Below are 24,563 nucleotides of genomic sequence, written 5' to 3'. Positions count from 1 at the left end.
ATCCTGAAATTTCAAAAACAAACTTAATGGGATAAGAAAGCAAAATTTTTTTTTCATTTTAAATGAATTTTCAATCTCATTTACAGGATAAAGATGGAAAACCACTCTTGCCAGAGGCTGAAGAAAAACCCAAGGTGAGGAAATAAGTTTTTTTCTGATACTTAAAAAAAATACAATATAACTGTAAGATATAAACAGATAATTTTCATAGACCAGATCTCACTGTGGAGACTCATATGCCAGCCTGGGATTAAGGAGAAAGGAACCTTTGACAGCAGCATTTGGCCATTTCACGCATTTTAATGATTATTTACCTCATGAATTATTACCTAACTATTACAAGTTTACAGGTGACATTCATTGAACATAGGAGCTGATATCAAGAGGGCCCTCAAATTAGGTCATTAGCATTTACTTTGATCCTAATCTTATTATCAAATGCTCTGATTCTGCACTACCTTTACTTAATTTGGTATTAACCAGCATAGTTACCTGTCATGATGATACTAAGCAACTACATTTATTAGTCACTTCCTGATGTTCAAGCTGGTTTTAGAAAAGGCAGAGGAGCCAGAGACCAAATTGCCAACATCTGCTGGATCATCAAAAAAGCAAGAGAGTTCCAGAAAAACATCTACTTCTGCTTTATTGACTATGCCAAAGCCTTTGACTGTGTGGATCACAATCAACTGTGGAAAATTCTGAAAGAGATGGGAATACCAGACTACCTGACCTGCCTCTTGAGAAATCTGTATGCAGGTCAGGAAGCAACAGTTAGAACTGGACATGGAACAACAGACTGGGTCCAAATAGGAAAAGGAGTACGTCAAGGCTGTATATTGTCACCCTGCTTATTTAACTTATATGCAGAGTACATCATGAGAAACACTGGACTGGAAGAAACACAAGCTGGAATCAAGATTGCCGGGAGAAATATCAATAACCTGAGATATGCAGATGACACCACCCTTATGGCAGAAAGTGAAGAGGAACTAAAAAGCCTCTTGATGAAAGTGAAAGAGGAGAGTGAAAAAGTTGACTTAAAACTCAACATTCAGAAAACGAAGATCATGGCATCTGGTCCCATCACTTCATGGGAAATAGATGGGGAAACAGTGGAAACAGTGTCAGACTTTATTTTTGGGGGCTCCAAAATCACTGCAGATGATGACTGCAGCCATGAAATAGAAAAGTTATGACCAACCTAGATAACATATTAAAAAGCAGAGACATTACTTTGCTAAGGTCTGTCTAGTCAAGGCTGTGGTTTTTCCAGTGGTCATGTATGGATGTGAGAGTTGGACTGTGAAGAAGGCTGAGCGCCGAAGAATTGATGCTTTTGAACTGTGGTGTTGGAGAAGACTCTTAAGAGTCCCTTGGACTGCAAGGAGATCCAACCAGTCCATTCTGAAGGAGATCAGCCGTGGGATTTCTTTGGAAGGAATTATGCTAAAGCTGAAACTCCAGTACTTTGGCCACCTCATGCAAAGAGTTGAGTCATTGGAAAAGACTTCGATGCTGGGAGGGATCGGGGGCAGGAGGAGAAGGGGACAACAGAGGATGAGATGGCTGGATGGCATCACTGACTCGATGGACGTGAGTCTGAGTGAACTCCGGGAGTTGGTCATGGACAGGGAGGCCTGGCGTGCTGCAATTCATGGGGTTGCAGAGTCAGATACGACTGAGAGACTGAACTGAACTGTGTTCCTGACACTACAGTAAATGGTGTTTCTGTGTTATCATTTTGAGAACTCTATTATTACCCCCATTTGACAGGTGAGGAAATTAAGACATAAAAGGATCCTGTAAATAGCCCAAAGTCAAGTAGCTAGGAAGTAACAAGGCCAGGGCTCAAAACTCAGCCTGTCCATCTCTGGGGCTGAGCTTCTGAATTACATGCCATCTCTTAGATTAGGGCATGTGGAGATTTTGACCAATGATAGTAAATAAATAATACCACTTCTCTGGAAGGAACTAGGGATAACAGAACTTCCCTGCCAAAACCCACGTTCTCATAGAAAGGGAATATATGATCTGTGTTTCCTCTGACTTATTCGTTACGGAAGTCAGTAGGAAGTAGAAAAAGCAATCACATAAAGAAAAACCATGCAGCTCTTCACTGGAAATGGGCAGTTTTATTTGAACAAAATTACTTTGAAATTGAAATATCAGGAAAACTTTTAGCTGAATAAACCTTTAACATTTTTTGTGGTACTCAGGTGTTCAGTGTTCATTATTTGTTGTGTGACATTTCTCTTATATTGATAAATGAAATGTATGCCCTGTATAAATTAGCTTTGGGTTTTAGATCCTAAAATGCGACCTAATATATGTTACCTAGAAAAACTTTTTCTCTAGGAAAGCGTTTTTCTTCTATCAAAGTAAAAAAAAAAAATAATAATTCTTTTCATACTATATAATATTCCTTATATTGCAGCCCCTGAGTGAATCAGAACTCATCGATGAACTCTCAGAAGATTTTGACCAGTCTAAGTGTAAAGAAAAACAATCTAAGCCAACTGAAAAAACAGAGGTATGTTTCTAAAACTTAAAATCTCCAGTTTTGGTTGTTTTCCAGTGTTTTTCTATGATCTTGACAATGCCGAGACCAAAACTGTTTTTACAGGAAGCAGTTGATGAAGAGGCCCGTTTTGCCATTCTCGCATGCCGTGTTCGTCTTGCCTGTCCATGGATGTGCTTTGTTTTCCCAAGCTGACCCTGATATTCTTGCAGTTTGAGTCCTGTACTCAAGTATTCCCTTCAGGAGAGCCTTCACACTAATGCTTTTCTTTCCCTTCTTGCTTCGGTAACTGACCTACTTGAAGCTGTCATCACTCATCACCTCAAGACGGCCGTGGCCTCCGTCTTTGGTCTCCTTCCAGCCCACCCCATGTGTCCACTGGCACTATTCTTTCTCAGGCATGTTTGTAGCCACAACATCCCCCATTCCAATGCCAAGAGCCTCCCCCAAAAAGTTCCTGCTTGTTTATTTGGGTCTGGAGAAGGAAATGGCAATCCACTCCAGTGCTCTTGCCTGGACAATCCCATGGACAGAGGAGCCTGGTGGGCTACAGTCCACGGGGTCGCAAGAGTCGGACATGACTGAGCGACTAAACGCCACCACCACCAGCTTCCTTCCCCCATCACTAAACTCTGATAGTAAGTACTTATGCATCTTCAAGCTTTTCTCATGTGGTTCCTTCTGCTTGGAATAACCTCTCCAGATTCTAGATCAGCTAAAATTGTAGTCAGCCCTAAAAGACTCTGCTAAAATATGGCCTTTGTCTCCTGCGTGTCTCCCAAACCTTACCACACTTACAACTTTTAAGAAGCAGAATACAACACGCCAGGGAAGTCTGTCATGCTTTCTTTTTATATCCCTGTTGGGACATTTGTTGCAAACAAGGTTTTAGCTGCTTTGGTGTTTACTTCTCACCTGTGTACGTATTTTTACATAGTAAATTTCTTGAAAGAAGAGATCATACACTAGTAATGATTGTCTGGTAAGCACCTTGCATATAGGATTTGCTTCCATAAATGTTTGGAATAAAAGCAACCTGTTTGAAATTTTACTCTTGTGACAAAATGATAGTGACTCTCAAACTTCAGTGCACATCAAGATGACCGGGAGTCAAAGCACAGACTACTGAGCCCCACCCCCAGAATTCTTGATGTAGTGTGTTAAGGTGAGGCATAAGAATTTGAATTTCTAACAAGTTCCCTAGCAGTGTTGAGGTTGGTGGTCGCAGGACCTCATTTTGAGAACCCCTGAGATAGTCTTACTACCTTGCATTTGTACCTAGCTATTTACAACTCACAGGGTGCTGTTAGATATATGAAAATGATATATTTAAATATTGCATAATTGCAATATATATAATACAGCCATATAATATTATGTTGTATAACATTATGTATTATATGATGGCAAATCATCTAAATAATGACAGTTGATAACAATCTTTGAGCTTACTGTGTTCCCACGTACTATGCAAAGCACTTAGCATGTTTTGTCTCATTCAAGGCCTTGAGATGTAGGTACTGTCATTGTTCTCATTTTGCAGATGTGGAAACTGTGTCTGAGAGGTTAAGTAACCTACCTAAGGTAAGAGGTAAAACCAAGTTGAAGTAGTGCTAGCTGGAGAGGTTGAACGTGCCTTGAGTTATTATTCACTGCTCAAGATCCTTAGGCATTCAAGAAAGTCATGCCCATGGCGGATAGGGTAGCAGACCATATTGTTGGTTCATTGTTGTCCCATTTTAATAACTGGGTATTACAGAAATCCTTCGTTGTGCTGCTTCTTTCTGTAGGCACCCCCGGCCGCTGCCCCCGTGCCCGTGGCAGAGGACGTGCCTCGGACCTTCATGTGTTCTGTGCAGTCGGCTCCACCCACAGCAGCTCCAGCGGTGAGTGACCCTCTGGGCCTTGAGAAATGCATTGAGAAAGCAGTGTTCTTCCTCCCCTGCCCTTCCTGCTGTGTATTACCAATGTATTACCTTGTTCTAACAAGATAAAAATTAAATCTTGGATAGCTGTACTATCTCCAGAGAGGATAATACAGCTCCAGGGAGGAGCTGGAAACTCAGGCTAGATTTAAATGTTTGCACATTTAAACATAGTTTTTGCTTTCTAGCTCCTCAGCTACTGTGGATAATCATGCTTTTTCACTTTCCTGTGTGTTTCAAGCTGATTTGGAGCTCCTCAGCTACTATGGATAATCATGCTTCTTCACTTTCCTGTGTGTTTCAAGCTGATTTGGAGTCCCACCAACAGCCAGACGTACTTTTTATTGACTGTCCTGATGCAAAAGTCTGCAGCTTTATCATCAGTTCAGTCACTCAGTTGTGTCCAACTCTGCGACCCCACGGACTGCAGCACGCCAGGCCTCCCTGTCTATCACCAACTCCCGGAGTTTACTCAAACTCATGTACATCATGTCGGTGATGCCATTCAACAATTTCATCCCCTTCTCTTCCTGCCTTCAATCTTTCCCAGCATCAAGGTCTTTTCCAATGAGTCAGTTCTTCACATTGGGTGGCCAAAGTATTGGAGTTTCAGCTTCAACATCAGTCTTTCCAATTAATATTCAGGACTGATTTCCTTTAGGATGGACTGGTTGGATCTCCTTGCAGTCCAAGATACTCTCAAAAGTCTTCTCCAACACCACACTTCAAAAGCATCAATCATTTGGCACTCAGCTTTCTTTGTAGTCCAACTTTCACATCCATACATGACCACTGGAAAAACCATAGCTTTGACTCTATGGACCTTTGTTGGCAAAGTAATCTCTCTGCTTCTTAATGTGCCATTTAGGTTGGTCATAGCTTTTCTTCCAAGGAGCAAGTGTCTTTTAATTTCATGGCTGCAGTCACCATCTGCAGTGATTTTGGAGCCCCCCAAAAATAGTCTGTCACTGTCTCTGTTGTTACCCCATCTATTTGCCATGAAGTGATGGGACCAGATGCCATGATCTTCGTTTTTTGAATGTTTTAAGCCAACTTTTTCACTCTCCTCTTTCACTTTCATCAAGAGGCTCTTTAGTCCTTCACTTTCTGCCATAAGGGTGGTGTCATCTGTATATCTGAGGTTATTGATGTTTCTCCCAGCAATCTTGATTCCAGCTTGTGCTTCATCCAGCCTGGCATTTCTCATGATGTACTCTGCATATAAGTTAAATAAGCAGGGTGCCAATATACAGCCTTGATGTACTCCTTTTCCTATTTGGACCCAGTCTGTTGTTCCATGTCCAGTTCTAACTGTTGCTTCCTGACCTGCATACAGGTTTCTCAGGAGGCAGGTAAGGTGGTGTGGTATTCCCATCTCTTGAATAATTTTCCACAGTTTGTTGTGATCCACACAGTCAAAGGCTTTGGCGTAGTCAATAAACCAGAAGTAGATGTTTTTCTGGAACTCTCTTGCTTTTTTGATGATCCAGCAGATGTTGGCAATTTGCTCTCTGGTTCCTCTGCCTTTTCTAAATCCAGCTTGAACATCTGGAATTTCTCAGTTCATGTACTGTTGAAGCCTGGCCTGGAGAATTTTGAGCATTACTTTACTATCGTGTGGGATGAGTACAGTTGTGTGGTAGTTTGAGCATTCTTTGGCATTGCCTTTCTTTGGGATTGGAATGAAAACTCACCTTTTCCAGTCCTGTGGCCACTGCCGAGTTTTCCAACTTTGCTCGCTTATTGAGTGCAGCACTTTCACAGCATCCTCTTTCAGAATTTGAAATAGCTCAACTGGAATTCCATCACCTCCACTAGCTTTGTTCATAGTGATGCTTCCAAGGCCCACTTGACTTCACATTCCAGGATGTCTGGCTCTAGGTGAGTGATCACACCATCGTGGTTATCTGGGTCATGAAGATCTTTTTTGTGTAGTTCTGTGTATATACAGAATTCTGTGAATACACAGAATAACACAGAAGAACCTTTATTATCATGACTCCTTTTTTCTCCCAACTGAATGGTGACAGATGGACTCACTTCCTTTCCCTTTCTTCTTTTTGTGTCTCTGACTTTTTGACTTTTGTATGAAGTATGGTATTTAACTGGTTGAATCTGTGTTCTTCTGTTTTCATTAGCAGATAGATTCTGACTCAGAGGATACCAGCTGATGGAACTATGTTTCCTTACTATAGACTTAGTGAATCTACAGGCTAAATACCTAACTTCTGCTAGATGCTTTGCAGTATCTTCTCATTCAATTTACATGAGGACACCGTGAAGTCTGTTCTGATCATGTCTCTCTTATTAATGAGGAAATGAACTTTGAATGGACCTGAGCAATTCACTTCACCTTTCAGAACCTCAGCTAGATTTAACATAGGGTCCTGCACCCAGTCCCCTTCAAGCCTAGTGTGGATATGGGCCAGGTCTGATGCTCACAGTTCAGTTGGATCATTCTCCTATGGAAAAAGGAAAGCGGGTGAAGAAACTCCTCTCCTGGAGGAACTTGGAAAGGCTTGCATGTGGAGGACAGGATCCTGCTGAGAAGTAGGAATAGCACTGTTTCCTGGGGAGACCAGTGAGCCCAGGACCGGCCAGCACAGAGGTGTGGAGCCCTTGGATACTGGGGTCTGTGCGTTTAGTTGTTTGAGAGAAGAGGGCCGTGGGGAAGGTGTGGGATGTGTGTCCTGGGTACCCCGAGTGGCTGTCCCCTGCCAGGGAATCCTGGGTGCCATCGGCAAATCCCGTCACAGTCTCCCTCCTGCCTTGGACAGGATGTGCCCTCCTTTTTTGCATGGGAGATTCTCAGGGTACCCTCCAAAAACTATGACGTTGTGGGAGTCAGGCCACAGACCAGAGTGGTAAAGAACAGAAGTGGGAGAGAGAATCTTGGCAGAGACTGTGCAGGGAGTAGGCACAGAATCAGTGATTGGAGTCAAAAAGACAGTAGCCAAGATTCCAGTGCAGAACTCTCATACCTAAACATAGGGCCGCTACCTGTCATGCTGAGTGTGACTGCCAGGGCTTAAGAGCAAGTTAGCTCCTTTCCAACTTTACCTTGACTGTCGAGAGCCAAGCATTGGAGAGGGGGGAAAAAAAGAGCCCTGGATTTTCCATTCTCTTACCCCCACTCCTGGGCCTCTACTCCACCAACTCTGGTTACCGCAGTTGCGGAGTTTCTCACCACTGAGGTCACTTGGCATTTCTGGGGTTGTGACGCCCACAGGAGGCAGAAAGAATAGGCACAGAATATGATAAAGGTCAGAGAACTCCAGAGAGGCTGGAGGATGAGCGAGCAAAAGCAGACAGTAAGCCAGAAGGGCGGGGATGAGTGTCGGCCGTCTGCATTCTTGTGGTAGAAGAAGAAAGTTTATTGAGCACATCCGGAGATTTGAGTTCTAGTTCTGAACTTGACAATGGAAACAGAAGCCTTTGTCCGTAGTCCTGTTTGTAGATCCGTTAGTTATTAAGACTGCTGCTTCTCCTAGCTTTGCTAATGCTGTTTCACTTATTTCTTGAGCCAGAGGACACAGAATAAGGCAGCGTTGGTTTCCAAAGATTCTGCAGCAGAGACTAGGAAACAAAAGTGTGAGCGAGTGACTGGGATCAGGCAGCAATGAGATCGCTTGGGTAAGACTTGGGGACCCCAGCAACTCTTGGTTACAGTACCAAGCAGGTTGAAGACATCAGGGATGTTTGTTGTCCCTGAGGGAGAAAAAAAATCTATGGAGTTTCCAACCACTCGGTTCAGTTCAGTTGCTCAGTCGTGTCCAATGCTTTGCAACCCCATGGACTGCAGCACACCAGGCTTCCCTATCCATCACCAACTCCCAGAGTTTACTCAAATTCATGTCCGCTGAGTCGGTGACACCATCCAACCATCTCATCCTCTGTCATCCCCTTCTCCTCCCGCCTTCAATCTGTCCCAGCATCAGGGTCTTTTCCAGTGAGTCAGCTCTTCGCATGAGGTGGTGAAAGTATTGGAGTTTCAGCTTCAGCATCAGTCCTTTTCCAATGAATATTCTAACCACTAGATGGTGATAAATCCCTTCCCACTTAACTGCCCTTTATTCCCTGGTGATCTTTTGTGGTGCAGCTTAGCAGCAGAACAAATTTTCTTACTTAGGAGGGTAGCTAAGCTATAGAAAACAGAAAGACGCTTTTACTCCAATATGTACTCCGTGTGAGGTCATGTATCTTTTACGATAAGAATAATCTTTGAGACTGTTTAATTCAGGACCTTTCACACTTTGGATCAAGATCAACTGTGGGAAATTCATCAATTCTGCAGCCCACACAGTAGCAACAATGGTTTAGTCAACGGTCCTTACCCTTGATACGCATGATGCATTCAGCTTTATAGTCTTCATTAAAAATAGGCCTGACCACCACCTGCTAAATTGATTTAAGCACTGCTCACATATGGATCGTGACCTATGGTTTGAAAAAAGACAGCTCTAGTCCTATCTCTTAGCCCAAACATAACTTATTCTTTATTTTCCCTTTATGCCATTTACATTATGTGTTCATCCAGTTTTTTTTTTTTAATAACAGTGTGTCCAGTGTTATTACTGTATCATAGGGAGCATGTTTCATTTTCATCAGCTGGACCACAGGCAGGCTGCTCTCACTGTGTCACTCAGATTAGTAGGTCACACAGACCATCATCTGAACTGGCATGAGTCCACTCTGACCAGTAGAAGCCACACAGAGAACACAGGCTTCTGTGCCTACAGGCTCAGCCAGAGCCATCGCCTCCAGGGCAGGCCTGGCTGTTTCAGTGGGAAAAAGGTCCTCTCTAGGGCTTTTCTAGGCCTCTTTCTTGTGCCATGTCTAGGACAGGCGCCTGAAGATCACATCTATTTCTTCTTTCTTGGCTTTTGGCTTCTCTGTGGTCTTCCCCATTCAGTGAACTGCCCTATTCCTGAACCAGAGTGCTGGTTAGATCTTATAAGCTTCTCAGTGCCAGCTTACAAATTGCACACTCTTAACGTTTAATGTAAGAAACTTGCCCTCATTTTTAACACGTCAGGTTTTTTAAACCTAGATTCTAATTCTGTAGATTTTCCAAATTATTAAAAGATGACATGTGCTTCTTATCTAGGTCTGAAAGAAGGATATGCTCATCTGAGTTGTTCGTTGTAGTCTCTTAAAAGGCGTGGTTAACCATCTATTTAGTATACCCGCTGCTGTGCTTTCAGAAGGGCATGGTGCCAGACGATGCTGTCGAAGCCTTGGCTGGAAGCCTGGGCAAAAAGGAAGCAGATCCAGAAGACGGAAAGCCTGTGGAGGATAAAGTCAAGGTAATGGCAGCTCAGAAACTTCTAGAAAGGAGCTATCATTTCAAAAAAAATTCCTGCAACACCTGGCCAGCTGGATTCCTCTGTTACGGTGTGTGTCCTGTTTAATGAGTGAAACCAGAGTGAGTACCAGTGTTTAGGTGCACAGTGGATGGCTGGCGTGCAGAGATCGGAGTTCTGAGTCTCACCTTGTCCACCTGGTTTCCATTGCCAAGGACTAAGGCGGGAAGTGGTACTGCCTGCCACTCCTCACAGCTGCCCTTTAACCCGGCAGGCTGAAAACCAGTGGCGTCTAAGCCTGCTAACCCAGGAGGATACAGCGTCAAAAACACAGTTGCTGTGGGAACCTCACAATGGATTCACTGACCTCGGATTTAGTCACTCAGGCATCCACTTTATCAGAGAACGGTGTATTAACAATGAAAACGGTTTAATTTTTATTCAGGAGAAAGCCAAAGAAGAGGATCGTGAGAAACTTGGTGAAAGAGAAGAAACGATTCCTCCTGATTACAGATTAGAAGAGGCCAAGGTAAACAGGCTGGGATCTTGTTTCTAATTTATTTTCACTCATATTGAATTTCATAGACATGGGACATGGGAACAGACCTGGGATATAAAAGTCGTGATTCTTAGTAGTTCAAACATCAAGCAGTATTACTTAACTAATGTCCTGTTAGCACACCTGCTGTAAAGCTAAAATATTTGTCAGTGGCCTCTCATTCCTTCCTTAGGTGAAAGAAGTCTAACATTTTCTTGTCTGATAACGTGGTTTGTTGCAATACCAGAAATAAAGAAAACTCAGGAAATCTTTATACAGATAGATAGGAAAACCAAAGAAAAGAGAAGTTGCTCAGTCATGTCCGACTCTTTGTGACCCCATGGACTGTAGCCCACCAGGCTCCTCTGTCCCTGGGATTTTCCAGACAAGAGTACTGGAGTGGGTACAAGAGTGACCCATTTCCTTTATTTTGAATATACAGATTGTACAGAATAAGTGATATGGGAGAGAGCACTACTTAAGAGAATATTCTACCAGACTTCATGAATGAGGCAGGAAAATCAAATTGATACTTTGTATTCATCGATTTGCGCTAGTCCATTTATGTGGCAAAGATAGGAACTGTACCGAGCGCTCTCCCTGATTGAAAGTTTATTACGCTGGTCCCTCTAGTCTGCTTCCTTTCTGCATTTCACTATTCAGTCGAAACTGTGGCATTTCTGTTGGTTTGGGCTTGTTTGTTCATAAGGTTCTTAGACCAAGTGGCCCGAAAGTAGCTGTCGCGTCGGTAAAGCTGGTCAAATGCCTGCACTCTCTTTAGAGCAGGAGGTTGGAGGTTGGTTACTTTCTCTCTTTGCAGCTTCTAAGAATGTGGCCGATTAGCTTTCCTGACCACTTTATTCTGTGGTTGTTTCCTCCTCAACTGTGAATCTCACCCATTATGAATTACCTATGGCTTCATAACATGTCCAGGTGCTGGTCAGTCTCGGGGTTAAACCTTGTGTTGTTCTTCAACTGCTCCCATCAGGCCCCCTCAGGAGGGTCAGCTCCCTGAGGTAGACTGCAGGCTTCCCCTTCCAAACTCGGGGTGATCTCAGTGTGAGTGTGGAGCAAGTGTGCCCGCATCCCTGCTCCTGTGTGCCCCTTGGGAGACTTGCTGCCTTGGCAGCTAAGGGGTGGCAGAAAGCACACCCCGGGCTCTGTTCCCCTCCTAACTGGACAGTGATCAGAAGGTCCGTGAGCACTCAGAGGATGTGGAAATGGGGGAAAGCACTTTGAAAAAAGAGAAGCTGGTGATAGCCTTGACCTCTGCATCTCCTCGAATGTTAACAAAGCAAACGAAAACCACCTTGACCCCTTGTTATCGGGGGAACTGTGCAGTTGACCCCGGAGCGACACGGGTTTGAATTGCCTGGGTGCACTTCTGTTTGGACTTTTTTCACTAGTAAACACTACAGCATCGCACCTTCTGTGGTTGACTGCATCCACGGATGCGAAATTGAGGATACTGAGGGCCAGGTGTAAATTACACATGGATTTTTTCAGCTGCTTGGAACGTCCATGCCCTAACCCCTGCAGTTTTCCAAGGGTTAACTGTGTGTACAAACAGAGAATCTTGTGCTTTTTGCATGTGTAGACAAATGGGATTTTACCATTTATTTATAAATCGCCTTTTAATAATAAAGAGCTCCAAATGCTTTATTGATTTTGTCCCATTGCTCAGAAGTGGCACTTAGGGTCATTTGAAGGTTGGCATCATCTGAACTGTAGGTTTTGAGCGTCACAGCCCTAGGGTGGATTTTCCCAGTGCTTGGTATAGGTGCTTGGCACAGAGTCGGTGCATAGTGGTTGGATGCACTGCCTCTAAAGTTACCCGGCTTTCCCCAGGCCAGCGAGGGTCTCACCCCCGTGTTCCCTCAGTGTCCTGTGCCACACCCACAGCAGCTGTTGTGCGTGGGCTTCTGGAGTTGGCAAGCCCCATTAGCAGCCCCCGTGCCTAGGGGATGTCTATCAGCTGTTTCTTGACATGAGCTCATCAGAGCCTATTTCCTGGTGAGAGAATCTGTTTCCTGGAATGAGGAATCGGCTTCATAATGCACATCATCAGATATAACCTGTCAACCTCTTATGCTGTTTACAGAGTGCACACTTAGAATACATGTGAGATGACTCAATGCCATGTCTTTCTCCACCTGCACAGGATAAAGACGGAAAACCACTGCCGCCAAAAGAGGTCAAGGAACCGCTCCCAGTAAGCAAGCCAGTTTTTCTCTGAGTGTGTCTTTCTCTAGTCCTGACGGTTAATTTAGGAAGGGCAGAGCTTTCTGTGCAATGAGCTGATCAGCATATACGCAGTGACAGTACTTTGGAGAGGAGACTGATGAGGTAGTGTTTGCTGACGCGTCTCTTGGTTCTTTGCAGCCCTTGAGTGAAGACTTCCTCCTCGATGCTCTGTCCAAGGACTTCACTGTCCCCTCAGACACGTCATCGCCTGTAAGTCTCCTGAGAGTCCTGGGTTTAGTGCCTCACTTTTTAGGGTAGCAGAAATAATTGGAAACTTGTGACTCAGAATCTGACATGAGAGATGAGGAAACAGTCATGAAATCAGTGGCCCTCAACCCACTGTGGACATTAAAGATGTATTCCATCAGGAAATATTGGTCCAGCACAGTGGATGTTTTCAACAGTGTAACTAATCGAACCAATGGCATGCATTCTATCAAATTTACACTTGAGAAGAGAATTTAAAATTGAGCTGTCCGATATATTTGAAAAATAAATGCATAAAAATATGAAAAAAAAACTGAAAAGCTTTTTTTTTTTTTTTTTAGTATTTTTAGGGAAGATTAATCCAACTCAGTGCCAGGATTTATTATACAGCAATGTTAAAAAGTAAAGTTCTGATTCAGAAAGCGAAGCCAAAAGCCAATGGGAAAATAACCCATCAATGACAGATTTAGTATATCTTTAAAGTGAGAAACGTCATTATTTCAGAAAGATTCTAAAATAATATACTATTTAACATTAAGAAAAAAAGGATACAACTGAAACCTCATCCTGTATGCCAAATATTAAAGCAATAGTAGCACTTATATTTTATACCTAATACATGAATTAAAAATAGGATAAGTATCTAATTTAGGCAAGCAAGGCTATTGGAGACAAGCATACCCATTCATTGCTTTTAGCAGCATGATTTTCTAGCAGCTTTTAAAGAGAAGGTATTTGGTACAGTACAGCTAGCACCATAAAGAGAGCCACTTCTGAAATTTACTCAGAGCAACTCATTACAAAGAGCAAAACTAAAACACTTCCATCAACCTAAATGTGCAACAAGAAATGTATAAGCCATAAAACTCTTAAACAATTAGCTTATTGAATATTTAGGATAATAAGCAGGAAGAGAAAATAGGAAACTGTATAAAATCATGCTTGGGGTAGAAAGTAGAATAGAATGGCTCTTAAGCTGCTGTGTTGCTGTGCTTCCATTCGGATCAAGAGAACAACCATCATGAAGCTGTCCCGAGGGTTTTATTTAAGGAATGGCATTGTGGGCATAATTTGCTACAACATATTATGAGTCAAACCTTTTCTTGTTATTGTTTTCTTACAAAAGCAATTTGAAGATGCTAAACTTTCAGCTGTCATCTCTGAAGTGGTTTCCCAAACCCCAGCTCCAACCACCCAGGCAGCTGGTCCACCCCGCGACTCTGCGGTAAGCAGCATGGCTTATAAGTACTTGGTTTTTGAGCAGCAACTCGAGGGTCAACAAAATTGTTACCACAGTCACCTTCTGTTTCAGAAGAAGTAAGACTGGCGAGAGGGAGATGACAGAGACTGTCTAAACTGATTAAATAAAACAATACCTGTGAAAGTATTTTACACACAGTGAAGGAGCTTAATGTATTGTTGCTTTATTAGAACTGAAGTGCAATAATGCACATTGTGTATATATTCAGATTTTTTTAATTGTTTAGCTTTCTTGACAATGTTTCCTTGCTTTATATTTTTCCCGATACATGCTGTAAGTACCACTCATCATTTAACCTTAAGTTTACTTTAAGGAATTACTCAGTGTTTGAGCTTCTCTCTGCCCACCAAATCACAGACTCCTGGTAGAAAAGCATTGTTTTCCTCCCAGTCATACAAGTAAGAGCTTGTCACTTTCATGCTAGCAATGGAAAAACCTCAGTGTCAACATTGTTTTAATTATTTACACGTTCTGAGGCAAGACTGTGGGACCAGTCTTGTCCTGACCAATGCTTTTCCTGACTCCCTTGATTAATTTTCTTTATGGTACCAAATTATACATGATGCGGGAGACCACGGCGCATCAGAAGATAAAGAGATGGCCCTGAACCAGACCCCCAGCTCCTTGGGTTGAGATGGAAGTGCTTCGTGAGCTGGAGACGAAGTAGCTTGAGTGAAGTCAGCTAGGCTCCCTTTCCTTTTGATGCAGCAGCACAGCTTGCTTCCTGCTGCGCTCTGAGATTCTGGGTGAATTTTCCTCCTGTTGGGTCAGTCACGGGATTATCTGAAAACATCCAGAGGCACAAAAAGCAAAGCCCAGATCTGGCTGTGGGCGGCGCCACCATTAGCTGCTATAACCCTGGGCTCTCATGAAGCACTGAAAACCAGTAGAATGCCCTCTCTCCACGTGTCTGTGTGTATGTCTGTACACACACCCACAGTGACAAAAGGCCCTGTGCAACAGGAGGAAGACTCATCAATAACCAGGCTGCCGTTTACACGTCAGTTCTTAATACTCGGAGTTTAGGAGTCCCTAGAATAGTGATCGAGGCTATTAAGAAACATCCACAATCAAAAAGCCTTTTTGGCCTTTCACAGAATGTTTTAGAATGATCCCTTCCCCATCACTTCCTCCATCAGAGTTTTTAGTTTTAGTTAATATTTTATTTGAAGCTATCATTAAAACTAGGTATAAAGCTTTATTTACAACAGTACACTTGGGAATCAAAGAGTAAACGTAGTGATTTTGTGGGGAACATAATATTACATGTATTGAAGGCATCATAAGACTTCTAGAAAATCAGGCCAAGAACCCCAGCTTTTTAGGAAGGGACCTATTTTCTAGGAAGAAAAAGGCATCTAGGGGTGGGGCAGGGTAGACAGGTGCAGAGAAGTGCTAAGTGAAAAGCGAGGGACGAAGAGCCGGCGCCTCTGCCCACCTGCCCCCTCCCTGGGGAAAACCCATGTGCTTACGGAAGTCTTAGAGGCACTGTTGGGGCTGCAGGTGACCTACTGCGGCTAACCAGTGACTAATTCAGATTTCCTTTTTAGCAGCGTGACAACAAAGAACTTGACGATGCCCTGGATCAACTTTCTGACAGTCTCGGGCAAAGACAGCCTGATCCAGATGAGAATAAACCTGTAGAGGATAAAGTCAAGGTATAAGAAAAAAGTCATTTAAATTGAAAGTTTTTATAGCCCTCTTTTTTTGGTGGGTGGAGGGGGGAGTGGTGTTAGTTCTAAAAGCTCTTGTAGATCTTCATAGACCCACAGACCCATTCAACTTCAGTTTCTTCAGTGTTACTGGTTGGGGCATAGGCTTGGATCACCGTGATATTGAATGGTTTGTCTTGGAAACGAACAGAGATCATTCTGTCATTTTTGAGATTGTATCCAAGTACTGCATTTCGGACTCTTTTGTTGACCATAATGGCTATTCCATTTCTTCTAAGGGATTCCTGCCTGCAGTAGTAGATATAATGGTCATCTGAGTTAAATTTACCCATTCCAGTCCATTTTAGTTTGCTGATTCCTAGAATGTCGACATTCACTCTTGCCATTTCCTGTTTGACCACTTCCAATTTGCCCTAACATTCCAGGTTCCTATGCAATATTGCTCTTTACAGCATTGGACCTTGCTTCTATCACCAGTCACATCCACAACTGGGTACTGTTTTTGCTTTGGCTCCATCCCTTCATTCTTTCTGGAGTTATTTCTCCGCTGATCTCTAGTAGCATATTTGCCACCTACTGACCTGGGGAGTTCCTCTTTCAGTATCCTATCATTTTGCCTTTTCATACTGTTCATGGGGTTTCAAGGCAAGAATACTGAAGTGGTTTGCCATTCCCTTCTCCAGTCAGTTTTCATTCCAATCCCAAAGAAAGGCAATGCCAAAGAATGCTCAAACTACCGCACAATTGCACTCATCTCACACGTTAGTAAAGTAATGCTCAAAATTCTCCAAGCCAGGCTTCAGCAATACGTGAACCGTGAATTTCCAGATGTTCAAGCTGGTTTTAGGAAAGACAGAGGAACCAGAGATCAAATTGCCAACATCCGCTGGATCATCAAAAAAGCAAGAGAGTTCCAGAAAAACATCTATTTCTGCTTTATTGACTATGCCAAAGCCTTTGACTGTGTGGATCACAACAAACTGTGGAAAATTATTCAAGAGATGGGAATACCAGACCACCTGACCTGCCTCTTGAGAAATCTATATGCAGGTCAGGAAGCAATAGTTAGCACTGGACATGGAACAACAGACTGGTTCTAAATAGGAAAAGGAGTACGTCAAGGCTGTATATTGTCACCCTGCTTATTTAACTTCTATGCAGAGTACATCATGAGAAATGCTGGGCTGGAAGAAGCACAAGCTGGAATCAAGATTGCTGAGAGAAATATCAGTAACCTCAGATATGCAGATGACACCACCCTTATGGCAGAAAGTGAAGAGGAACTAAAAAGCCTCTTGGTGAAAGTGAAAGAGGAGAGTGAAAAAGTTGGCTTAAAGCTCAACATTCAGAAAACGAAGATCATAGCATCTGGTCCCATCACTTCATGGGAAATAGATGGAAAAAAAGTGGAAATAGTGTGAGACTTTATTATTTGGGGCTCCAAAATCACTGCAGATGGTGATTGCAGCCATGAAATTAAAAGACACTTACTCCTTGGAAGGAAAATTATGACCACCCTAGATAGCATATTGAAAAGCAGAGAAATTACTTGGCCAACAAAGGTCCGTCTAGTCAAGGCTATGGTTTTTCCAGTGGTCGTGTATGGATGTGAGAATTGGACTGTGAAGAAAGCTGAAGACTGAAGAATTGATGCTTTTGAACTGTGGTGCTGGAGAAGACTCTTGAGAGTCCCTTGGACTGCAGGGAGATCCAGCCAGTCCATCCTAAAGGAGACTAGTCCTGGGTGTTCTTTGGAAGTATTGATGCCAAGGCTGAAACTCCAATACTTTGGCCACCTCATGCGAAGAGTTGACTCATTGGAAAAGACTCTGATGCTGGGAGGGATTGAGGACAGGAGGAGAAGGGGACGACAGAGGATGAGATGGCCAGATGGCATCACTGACTCGATGCACATGAGTTTGAGTGAACTCTGGGAGTTGTGACAGGGAGGCCTGGTGTGCTGTGATTCATGGGGTCGCAAAGAGTCAGACGCGACTGAGCGACTGAACTGAACTGAACTGATAGCCCTGACTTGCCTGGAGTCAGGCTTCCCTGGTGGCTCAGCTGGTAAAGAATCCACCTGCAGTGCGGGAAACCTGGGTTTGATTCCTGCATTGGAAAGATGCCCTGGAGAAGGGAATGTTAACCCACTCCTGTATTCTTACCTGGAGAATTCATCACTGACTTGATGGACATGAGTTTGAGTAAACTCCAGGAGTTGGTAATGGACAGGGAAGCCTGGCATGCTGCAGTCCATGGGGTCACAAAGAGTCGGACATGACTGAGTGACTGAGAATAACTACTTAAAAAGCTTATTTCAGTTTAAAATACAAGTAGAAAATTCATAGGTGTGGAATGACAAACAGAAGCACTGGGTTTGCTTTTTTTCCATCAACTGGAAATCTGTTAACATTTTTGCTCTAAGTTGCTTATAAAACTTAGAGGGACTATATGTTGCCTCAGAAATATCCAATAAGTGCTGAATGTTGCATTTTCGAATGGGCTAGATGAAGGTGGAGCAGAATAGGGATTCTGTATGTTCACTGTTCACAGGAAAAAGCCAAAGCTGAACACAGAGACAAGCTGGGAGAAAGAGATGACACCATCCCACCTAAATACCAGCATCTTCTGGATGATAACAAGGAGGTAAGTGAAGGTGGTGTCCAGGGTGGAGCTATGCTCCAAAGCTTTTGAGATTCCAACCTCACTTGAAATGAACAGAACACTGTAACAGTAGCATAAAAATGGAACATGACTGACACATTTAATCTGTCCCCACTGAGCAGGCTGTCTAGAATTCTGTTTAATATTTATTTGAGTCAGTATCATTGGATGTTTACTGTGCTGGGCACTGTGACGTAAAGAGAACTGAAGAATGTTCCATCACTCACTGATGCTTAACAGTGATTCTGAGGCAGGTACACAGATGAATTCTCTGCAAGAAAAGGCTATAATTACAATGAATGATATTTGTAATATTACCTGAAGCAGAGTCTCTCTGTTGAAGCAGAACAGAAAAAGAGCTAGGATGGAAATAATTCATGGGGCAAATACGATCCAAGGGCTGCTGTCTCTCTTTCTTCCCCGACACCACTACCACCAGCGCTGTTGAGAGTGAAGACTGGCAAAACCATATTCCCAATTGAAAGCTCTGTTGCTCTATCTCAATACAGCAACAGTATTGTCAAGAAGTTTATCTGTCTTTGTGGCTTTCCTGGTCAGCCTGCTGTGTTCCCTGCCCCTTCCTGTTTGGCTTCTAGATGCTAAATAACCCTTTCCAGATCTGTTCATCAGATAAAAACAAGGAAGTCCAAATGACAGCTTCTCTTTCTGCACTGATGATTTGTGAAGGGTTTGACTGTGTAGAGTACTATCAGCTTCACTGTCTTCTGTTACAAAAATCAGTTCCCCTCGCTTGCATTCAGTATTCATGACAGCGCTTGTGCACCCTGCTAGAATGCCCCCTGCTCTGATGGTCCCATCTGACCCTGTTGTGTTCTTTGGGAAATGTATTCATTAGTGTCCTGGCCTTTGCCGATGGGAAAAATCCCTGATGAGTTGTCCTTGTAATCCTCACTGAAAAACAATCACCTATAGATCATTTCAGTGCCCCAAATCCTTTTGAAGTGCAATAAGCTGTAGTAGATAGGTATATAGTAAAATAGCAAATAAGACATAAAAGCACAAGTTACTTTTTGTGATGTTTTAACTAGAGAAAAGCAGTGACAGAGTTGCTACAATTGTATTTCTTTCACTTCCAGGAACAGACTCATCCTTGCGTTTTCCCCAAGGCTATTGAAATAGTTATGAGGTAGTCATTGAGCAAAGCTAGCGAGGAGATAATACGGACCCAGGTTTATCGGTTATGCAACGTACACAGTTGTCCCTTGGTATCTAGGGGGGGTTAGTTCCAAGACCCCCAGAGACCAAAATCTGAGCGGACTTTAGATCATCTCTGCGTTACTCAGAATACCTAATACAGTGCAGGTGCTACATAAGCAGTTGCTAGCATGTGGCAGATTCAAGATTTGCTTTTTGGAAATTCCTAGGATTCTGTTTCCCCAAATAGCTTCAATCTGCAGAAGCCACAGATGCAGGGGGATGACTGAACTCCACTGGATAAAAGATCATGTAAATACTGACTTAGGCCCAAGTAAAACCTTTACAAAAACAATCTGTTTAACCAATTGTCTGCTTTGTTTTTAAGGGCACACCCGGGAAGCCAAAGGCATCAGAGAAGCCCGAGGCATCAGAGGTAAATATCATAGCTGTGTATTTCCAGAAAAGGACGTTTTTAACCTCTGGCTGCAGCTTTCACATTTTAGAAATCTAAAATTCAGCGAATGCCTACCCTGTGCTTGGTCTGATGCCAAGGCACGTATATGAGAGTATATTATTTCTGTCTTCCCAAGAGCCACTCAACATAGGCAGTTGCATTTTCCAGATTAGACATCATAGCTCAGAGAATACTAAGCACCTTGTATAACAGAGTGGAAGAAAATAGAGCTGTCAAGATTTTCCTGTTTTAATATCTTTTTTATAATAGTTTGTTGGGAAAAGAGTGTCAGCAAGGCTTTGCTTTAAACAAACACATTTTCAGGGCTGTGGGGAAATGGCCCACAAAGCATCTTTCCTTTGCTTTTCCAAAAAGCAAATCTTGATGGTTATTTCTCTTGACATCTCAGAAACCTGCAGGTGCCCAGGACCCCATTGACGCCCTCTCAGGGGACTTGGACAGCTGTCCCTCAACTACAGAAGCCTCAACAAACACAGCAAAGGTACTGGGCTTTTTCTTCTTGGCGTTTTTGTTTTGTTTTTTTTAATGTATCTCTGTACAAACAACACACACACATATTATATAATTTTATACCATAAAATAAACTGATTAATGCCCTAGAAAACTTGAAAAAAATTCTACTTCCCCCAAACACCATTATTTGGTGTTATTTCTTGTCTTTTCACATATGTAGGTTTTACACAATTATACTTAGATTCTACATATAATACATTTCTTAAGAGAATATCATAAATGTTTTCCGTGTTGCTTTATAAGCTGCATAGCCACCATTTTCGATTGCCACGCTATATTGGCGTGTAACAGTACTGCTTTATCTGTGATCATTTAAAAGGAGAGCAGTCCCTCCCTGTATACACCGTGCCCCTTGTCCTCTGGGGTTTCATCCCCTTTTCTGCCCTGAGCAGCTCTCCTCCTTACCCCTCAGAGACCGGTTCAAGCATCAGCTGCTCCAGGAAGCTCTCCCTGCCTGCTTCTCCCTTCCCAGGTCAGGGGCTTCTCCTCTGCCATCCCTGCGCTGTGAGTTACCTGTCCTGTGGGCCTCGCCCCACTGAGCTGTGGGCTTTAGACAGCAGTCATGTGTCTAGTATCAGCAAAATGCCTGGTGCATAGCAGAGGAGATCGAATGCGAATGGAAGAAAAAGTGTAATGCACCAAATAGAAAGAAGAGTGAAATGAGTGTCCTCCATTGTTATTTTCAGAAGAATTAAAATGCACATGGTTTCAGCGGGTATTAAACATATTTCCCAGTCACTGAATTGTCAGTCTTCCCTATCCTGCGTGATTTAATTTCTAGATCACGTCAGTATCCTATTTCTCAACTCCTGGAACCTCATCAATAATGCCTTTTTGGTGAATGGACTTTACTTTTGTATGTGACTGGCCCTAGCTCACTCTGGTTGCTTCCAGAGTTGTTAGATTATTCTTAGTTGTTAGGTTATTCTTCCATAACTCTGAAAGCAGTGTCCTCTTGGCACATAGAAACCAGCCCTGATAGAACCAGGCTCTATTTTGATGAGCAAAATACAGTCTGAGTGCGTCATGAAAATTGGCAGGACATCAACGTGAGTCACCTTTTCCTCATTTTTTTCCCTTCTTACCTCCCACCTTGAATACCTCTGTGTGTGTTCACTGTGGTTCAAAAAGTCATGACTGTGAAATACTCAATTTTTGATTATTTAGTTAAACTGGAGATTCCAGGCTCCTACAAAGAAGAGTCTGGATCGATTTGCTTGCAGCAGCAGTTAATTGCTAGATGGTGTTGACTGCAGCAGCCTCATTACATTTCCTCTGCTCTAGGACAAAGACAAGAAGCCTGCTCCCAGTGACAAAGCACCCAGGAATGGCGGGAAAGCAAAGGATTCCACAAAGGTAAGCTCAAAGCTCGGTTGTGTCTGACTCTGTGTGACCCCCATGGACTGTAGCCCGCCAGGCTCCTCTATCCATGGGATTTTCCAGGCAAGAGTACTGGAGTGGGTTGCCATTTCCTTCTCCAGGGCATCTTCTTGACTCAGGGATCGAACCCGGCTCTCCCACACTGCAGGAAGACTCTTTACCATCTGAGCTACCAGGGAAGCCCCCACCAGAGCAGTAGATAGATGACAAATGAGCTTGGCAATTACAGGGAATGGCGCGTTCTTAGTCATTTACTTTCTGCTTGGGGTCTATTTAGAATAAGACCGTTTTTTTTTTTCTTTTTTTTTTTAATTTTAAAATCTTTCTTACATGAATTAAGACCGTTTTTAAGCACTATCTATACCCTAGCACATCTTGCCAAAGAAACTGAAGTTTTAAAGATGTTTGTTTTTTTTTTAATTATTTATTTTAATTGGAGGTTAATTCCATTACAATATTGTAGTGGTTTTTGCCATACATTTACATGAATCAGCCATGATATATATTATTTTTAAAAGTAATCGATACTTAAGTATCAATATTACTTATCAATAATCAGTATTCAGTAAGTATCAACTTACTGAAGGAACAAAGATTCCAAACACAATTGAAGCGTCCTGCGTTGCCAACCCTTGTCACACAAAGACCCAGTGTCAGCTGTGCTGGTCTGGGGTGAGCAGAGGCCCTCTCCCTTCATCAGCCCCAAACACCTTGCACTCCGTTGTTGCTACTCTCCCCTACCGTGTGCAGAAAGCCTTGCCTTCTACTTAAAGAGAAAACTGAGGGTGCCTTGCAGGAAATAACCAAGACCCCCTTCCTATCTTCCTCCTAACAAACCCACTCTCCCCTCCTTGCCTGCACCCTCTTCTCTCTCTCTCTCAAGGGGTCACTAACTCTCTCCAGGCTTCCCTGGTTGCTCAGCTAGTAAAGAATCCGCCAGCAATGGGGGAGACCAGGGTTTGATCCCCAGGTTGGGAAGATCCCCTGGAGAAGGAAAAGGCTACCCATTCCTGTATGCTGGCCTGGAGAATTCTATGAACTGTGTAGTCCATGGGGTCCCAAAGAGTCAGTCTCACTGAAAGATCTGATGCTGAAGCTGAAACTCCAGTACTTTGGCTACCTGATACAAAGAACCAGCTCATTGGAAAAGACCCTGATGCTGGGAAAGATTGAAGGAGGCAGGAGAAGGGGACGACAGAGGATGAGATGGTTGGATGGCATCACCGACTCAATGGACATGAGTTTGAGTAGGCTCCGGGAGTTGGTGATGGACAGGGAGGCCTGGCGGGCTGCGGTCCATGGGGTCACAAAGAGTCAGACATGGCTGAGCAACTGAACTGAATTCTCTCCAGTTTCTTTGTCTCGATTCATTTCCTTTGTAATACAAACATATTCAAGCTCTTCAGCAACTCAAAAGCCCTATTCCCTCCCTCCCTTCACCTCCTTGGAAGATTTGTCTCTGTGACCCCTGCTCCCACTTCTTGAGCTCTCCCTGAGAACAGCAGTGACATGCTGGTTGCTGTATTGCTTCCTTATCAGTCCTTAGTTTGCGTGTTCTCTCGGGGTGTGCTTTGGGGCATTAGATTTGATGCTGTAATGACTGAGACTGCGGGATGGGTGAATATGTTATAGCTTCACCTCCCCAAAGACCCAGACTAACACTTCCTACCTCACGTTTCCAGTTGGATAAACATTGACAGTACGGATCTGTATACATTATTTCATCAAGTCTAAATCATCACCAATTATTAAGAAAAAAATTAACAGTTTGGTTACGATGTTAGTCATCATAACAGCAAATTAAGACATGTTAAAATATGTGCGTGTGGCAAAGGAGATGACACCACCAGAGAATGTAGTTTCTATAAATCTTGGAATAGGACAGTAGTATAGAGACCTAGAGAAGCTCTTACAGTTTCTGAGATCCAGTATACTCACATTAAATACTAGTAGTCTTTCCTCCCAAGTGGTATCTCATTTTTCACATTGTTACAGAAAGCGGAACTGAGGCTAATGAGTGGATCTGGTTTCTCAGAGCTAGGCATTAATGCAGCATGGCACTTTCAAAGTTTCCTGTTATTAAAATAACTCAAACTGTGGTTAGGAAAGGAATGGACGTTGGCTTGGATAAACAACTTCTGGGTCCCCTCCAATTCTAAAACCATAGTATTCAAATGGTTATGACTGTTAATTCCAATTATAATGAGAAATAAAAGATACAGGTCCAGAAACAATAATCCAGCTGCATCCAAGCTCTTAAAAAGCAAGACAGTGAGTTCTGGTTCAAGGTGGTGATGTAGAAAAGATCAGTTCACCTCATACCATGGAAACACCAGATCTACAGCTATGTCTGCAACAGTTTCCTCTAGGAAAAAACTCCTACAGTGATCTGAATGACTCCTATCCATCAGGCCAATGAAAGAAGACCAGCATCAAAGAAGGTAGAAGAGGCTGGGACAGACTCTCAGCATAAATCCAGTCCCAACACAGTCAACTCACCATCAGAAGAAAACTCAAAACTCAGAGCTTCTCCTGAGGAGCAAACTAGGTTGAACCCCCACGGCAGTACCCCAACATTTAAAGCCCACCTGAGAAATAAGCACACAAACCTCTAGCTTTGGGAAGCCAGTGGAGCTTGTGTCAAGAAGGCCATAACAAACTGAGGCAAGGTTCTTCAAGGGCTCTTGAGCTCAGATGCACC

General features: G+C 43.1%; 1 protein-coding gene across 7 annotated transcripts in view; it reads left to right on the top strand.

Annotated features, from left to right (window-relative positions):
• Positions 1-24,563, top strand: part of CAST (calpastatin) — a 134,069-nt gene that overhangs the window by 103,308 nt on the left and 6,198 nt on the right. For 5 of the 7 annotated variants that reach the window (XM_018050015.1, XM_018050018.1, XM_018050017.1 and 2 more), the window contains 13 exons: positions 87-134; positions 2,438-2,533; positions 4,312-4,407; positions 9,651-9,752; positions 10,195-10,278; positions 12,449-12,499; positions 12,670-12,741; positions 13,865-13,963; positions 15,550-15,657; positions 18,226-18,318; positions 19,880-19,927; positions 20,358-20,450; positions 21,767-21,838. In XM_018050015.1, the coding sequence (XP_017905504.1) occupies positions 87-134; positions 2,438-2,533; positions 4,312-4,407; positions 9,651-9,752; positions 10,195-10,278; positions 12,449-12,499; positions 12,670-12,741; positions 13,865-13,963; positions 15,550-15,657; positions 18,226-18,318; positions 19,880-19,927; positions 20,358-20,450; positions 21,767-21,838 (1,062 nt within the window). The remainder of the gene's footprint in view (positions 1-86; positions 135-2,437; positions 2,534-4,311; positions 4,408-9,650; positions 9,753-10,194; positions 10,279-12,448; positions 12,500-12,669; positions 12,742-13,864; positions 13,964-15,549; positions 15,658-18,225; positions 18,319-19,879; positions 19,928-20,357; positions 20,451-21,766; positions 21,839-24,563) is intronic. The other 2 variants (XM_018050016.1, XM_018050019.1) reach the window with 1 other exon arrangement.

The sequence above is a fragment of the Capra hircus genome, chromosome 7 (genome assembly GCF_001704415.2).
Source record: "Capra hircus breed San Clemente chromosome 7, ASM170441v1, whole genome shotgun sequence".
In the NCBI taxonomy this organism is placed as follows: Eukaryota; Metazoa; Chordata; class Mammalia; order Artiodactyla; family Bovidae; genus Capra; species Capra hircus.
The sequence above is the reverse complement of the archived record's forward strand: the minus strand, read 5'-3'. Positions and strand labels throughout refer to the sequence as shown.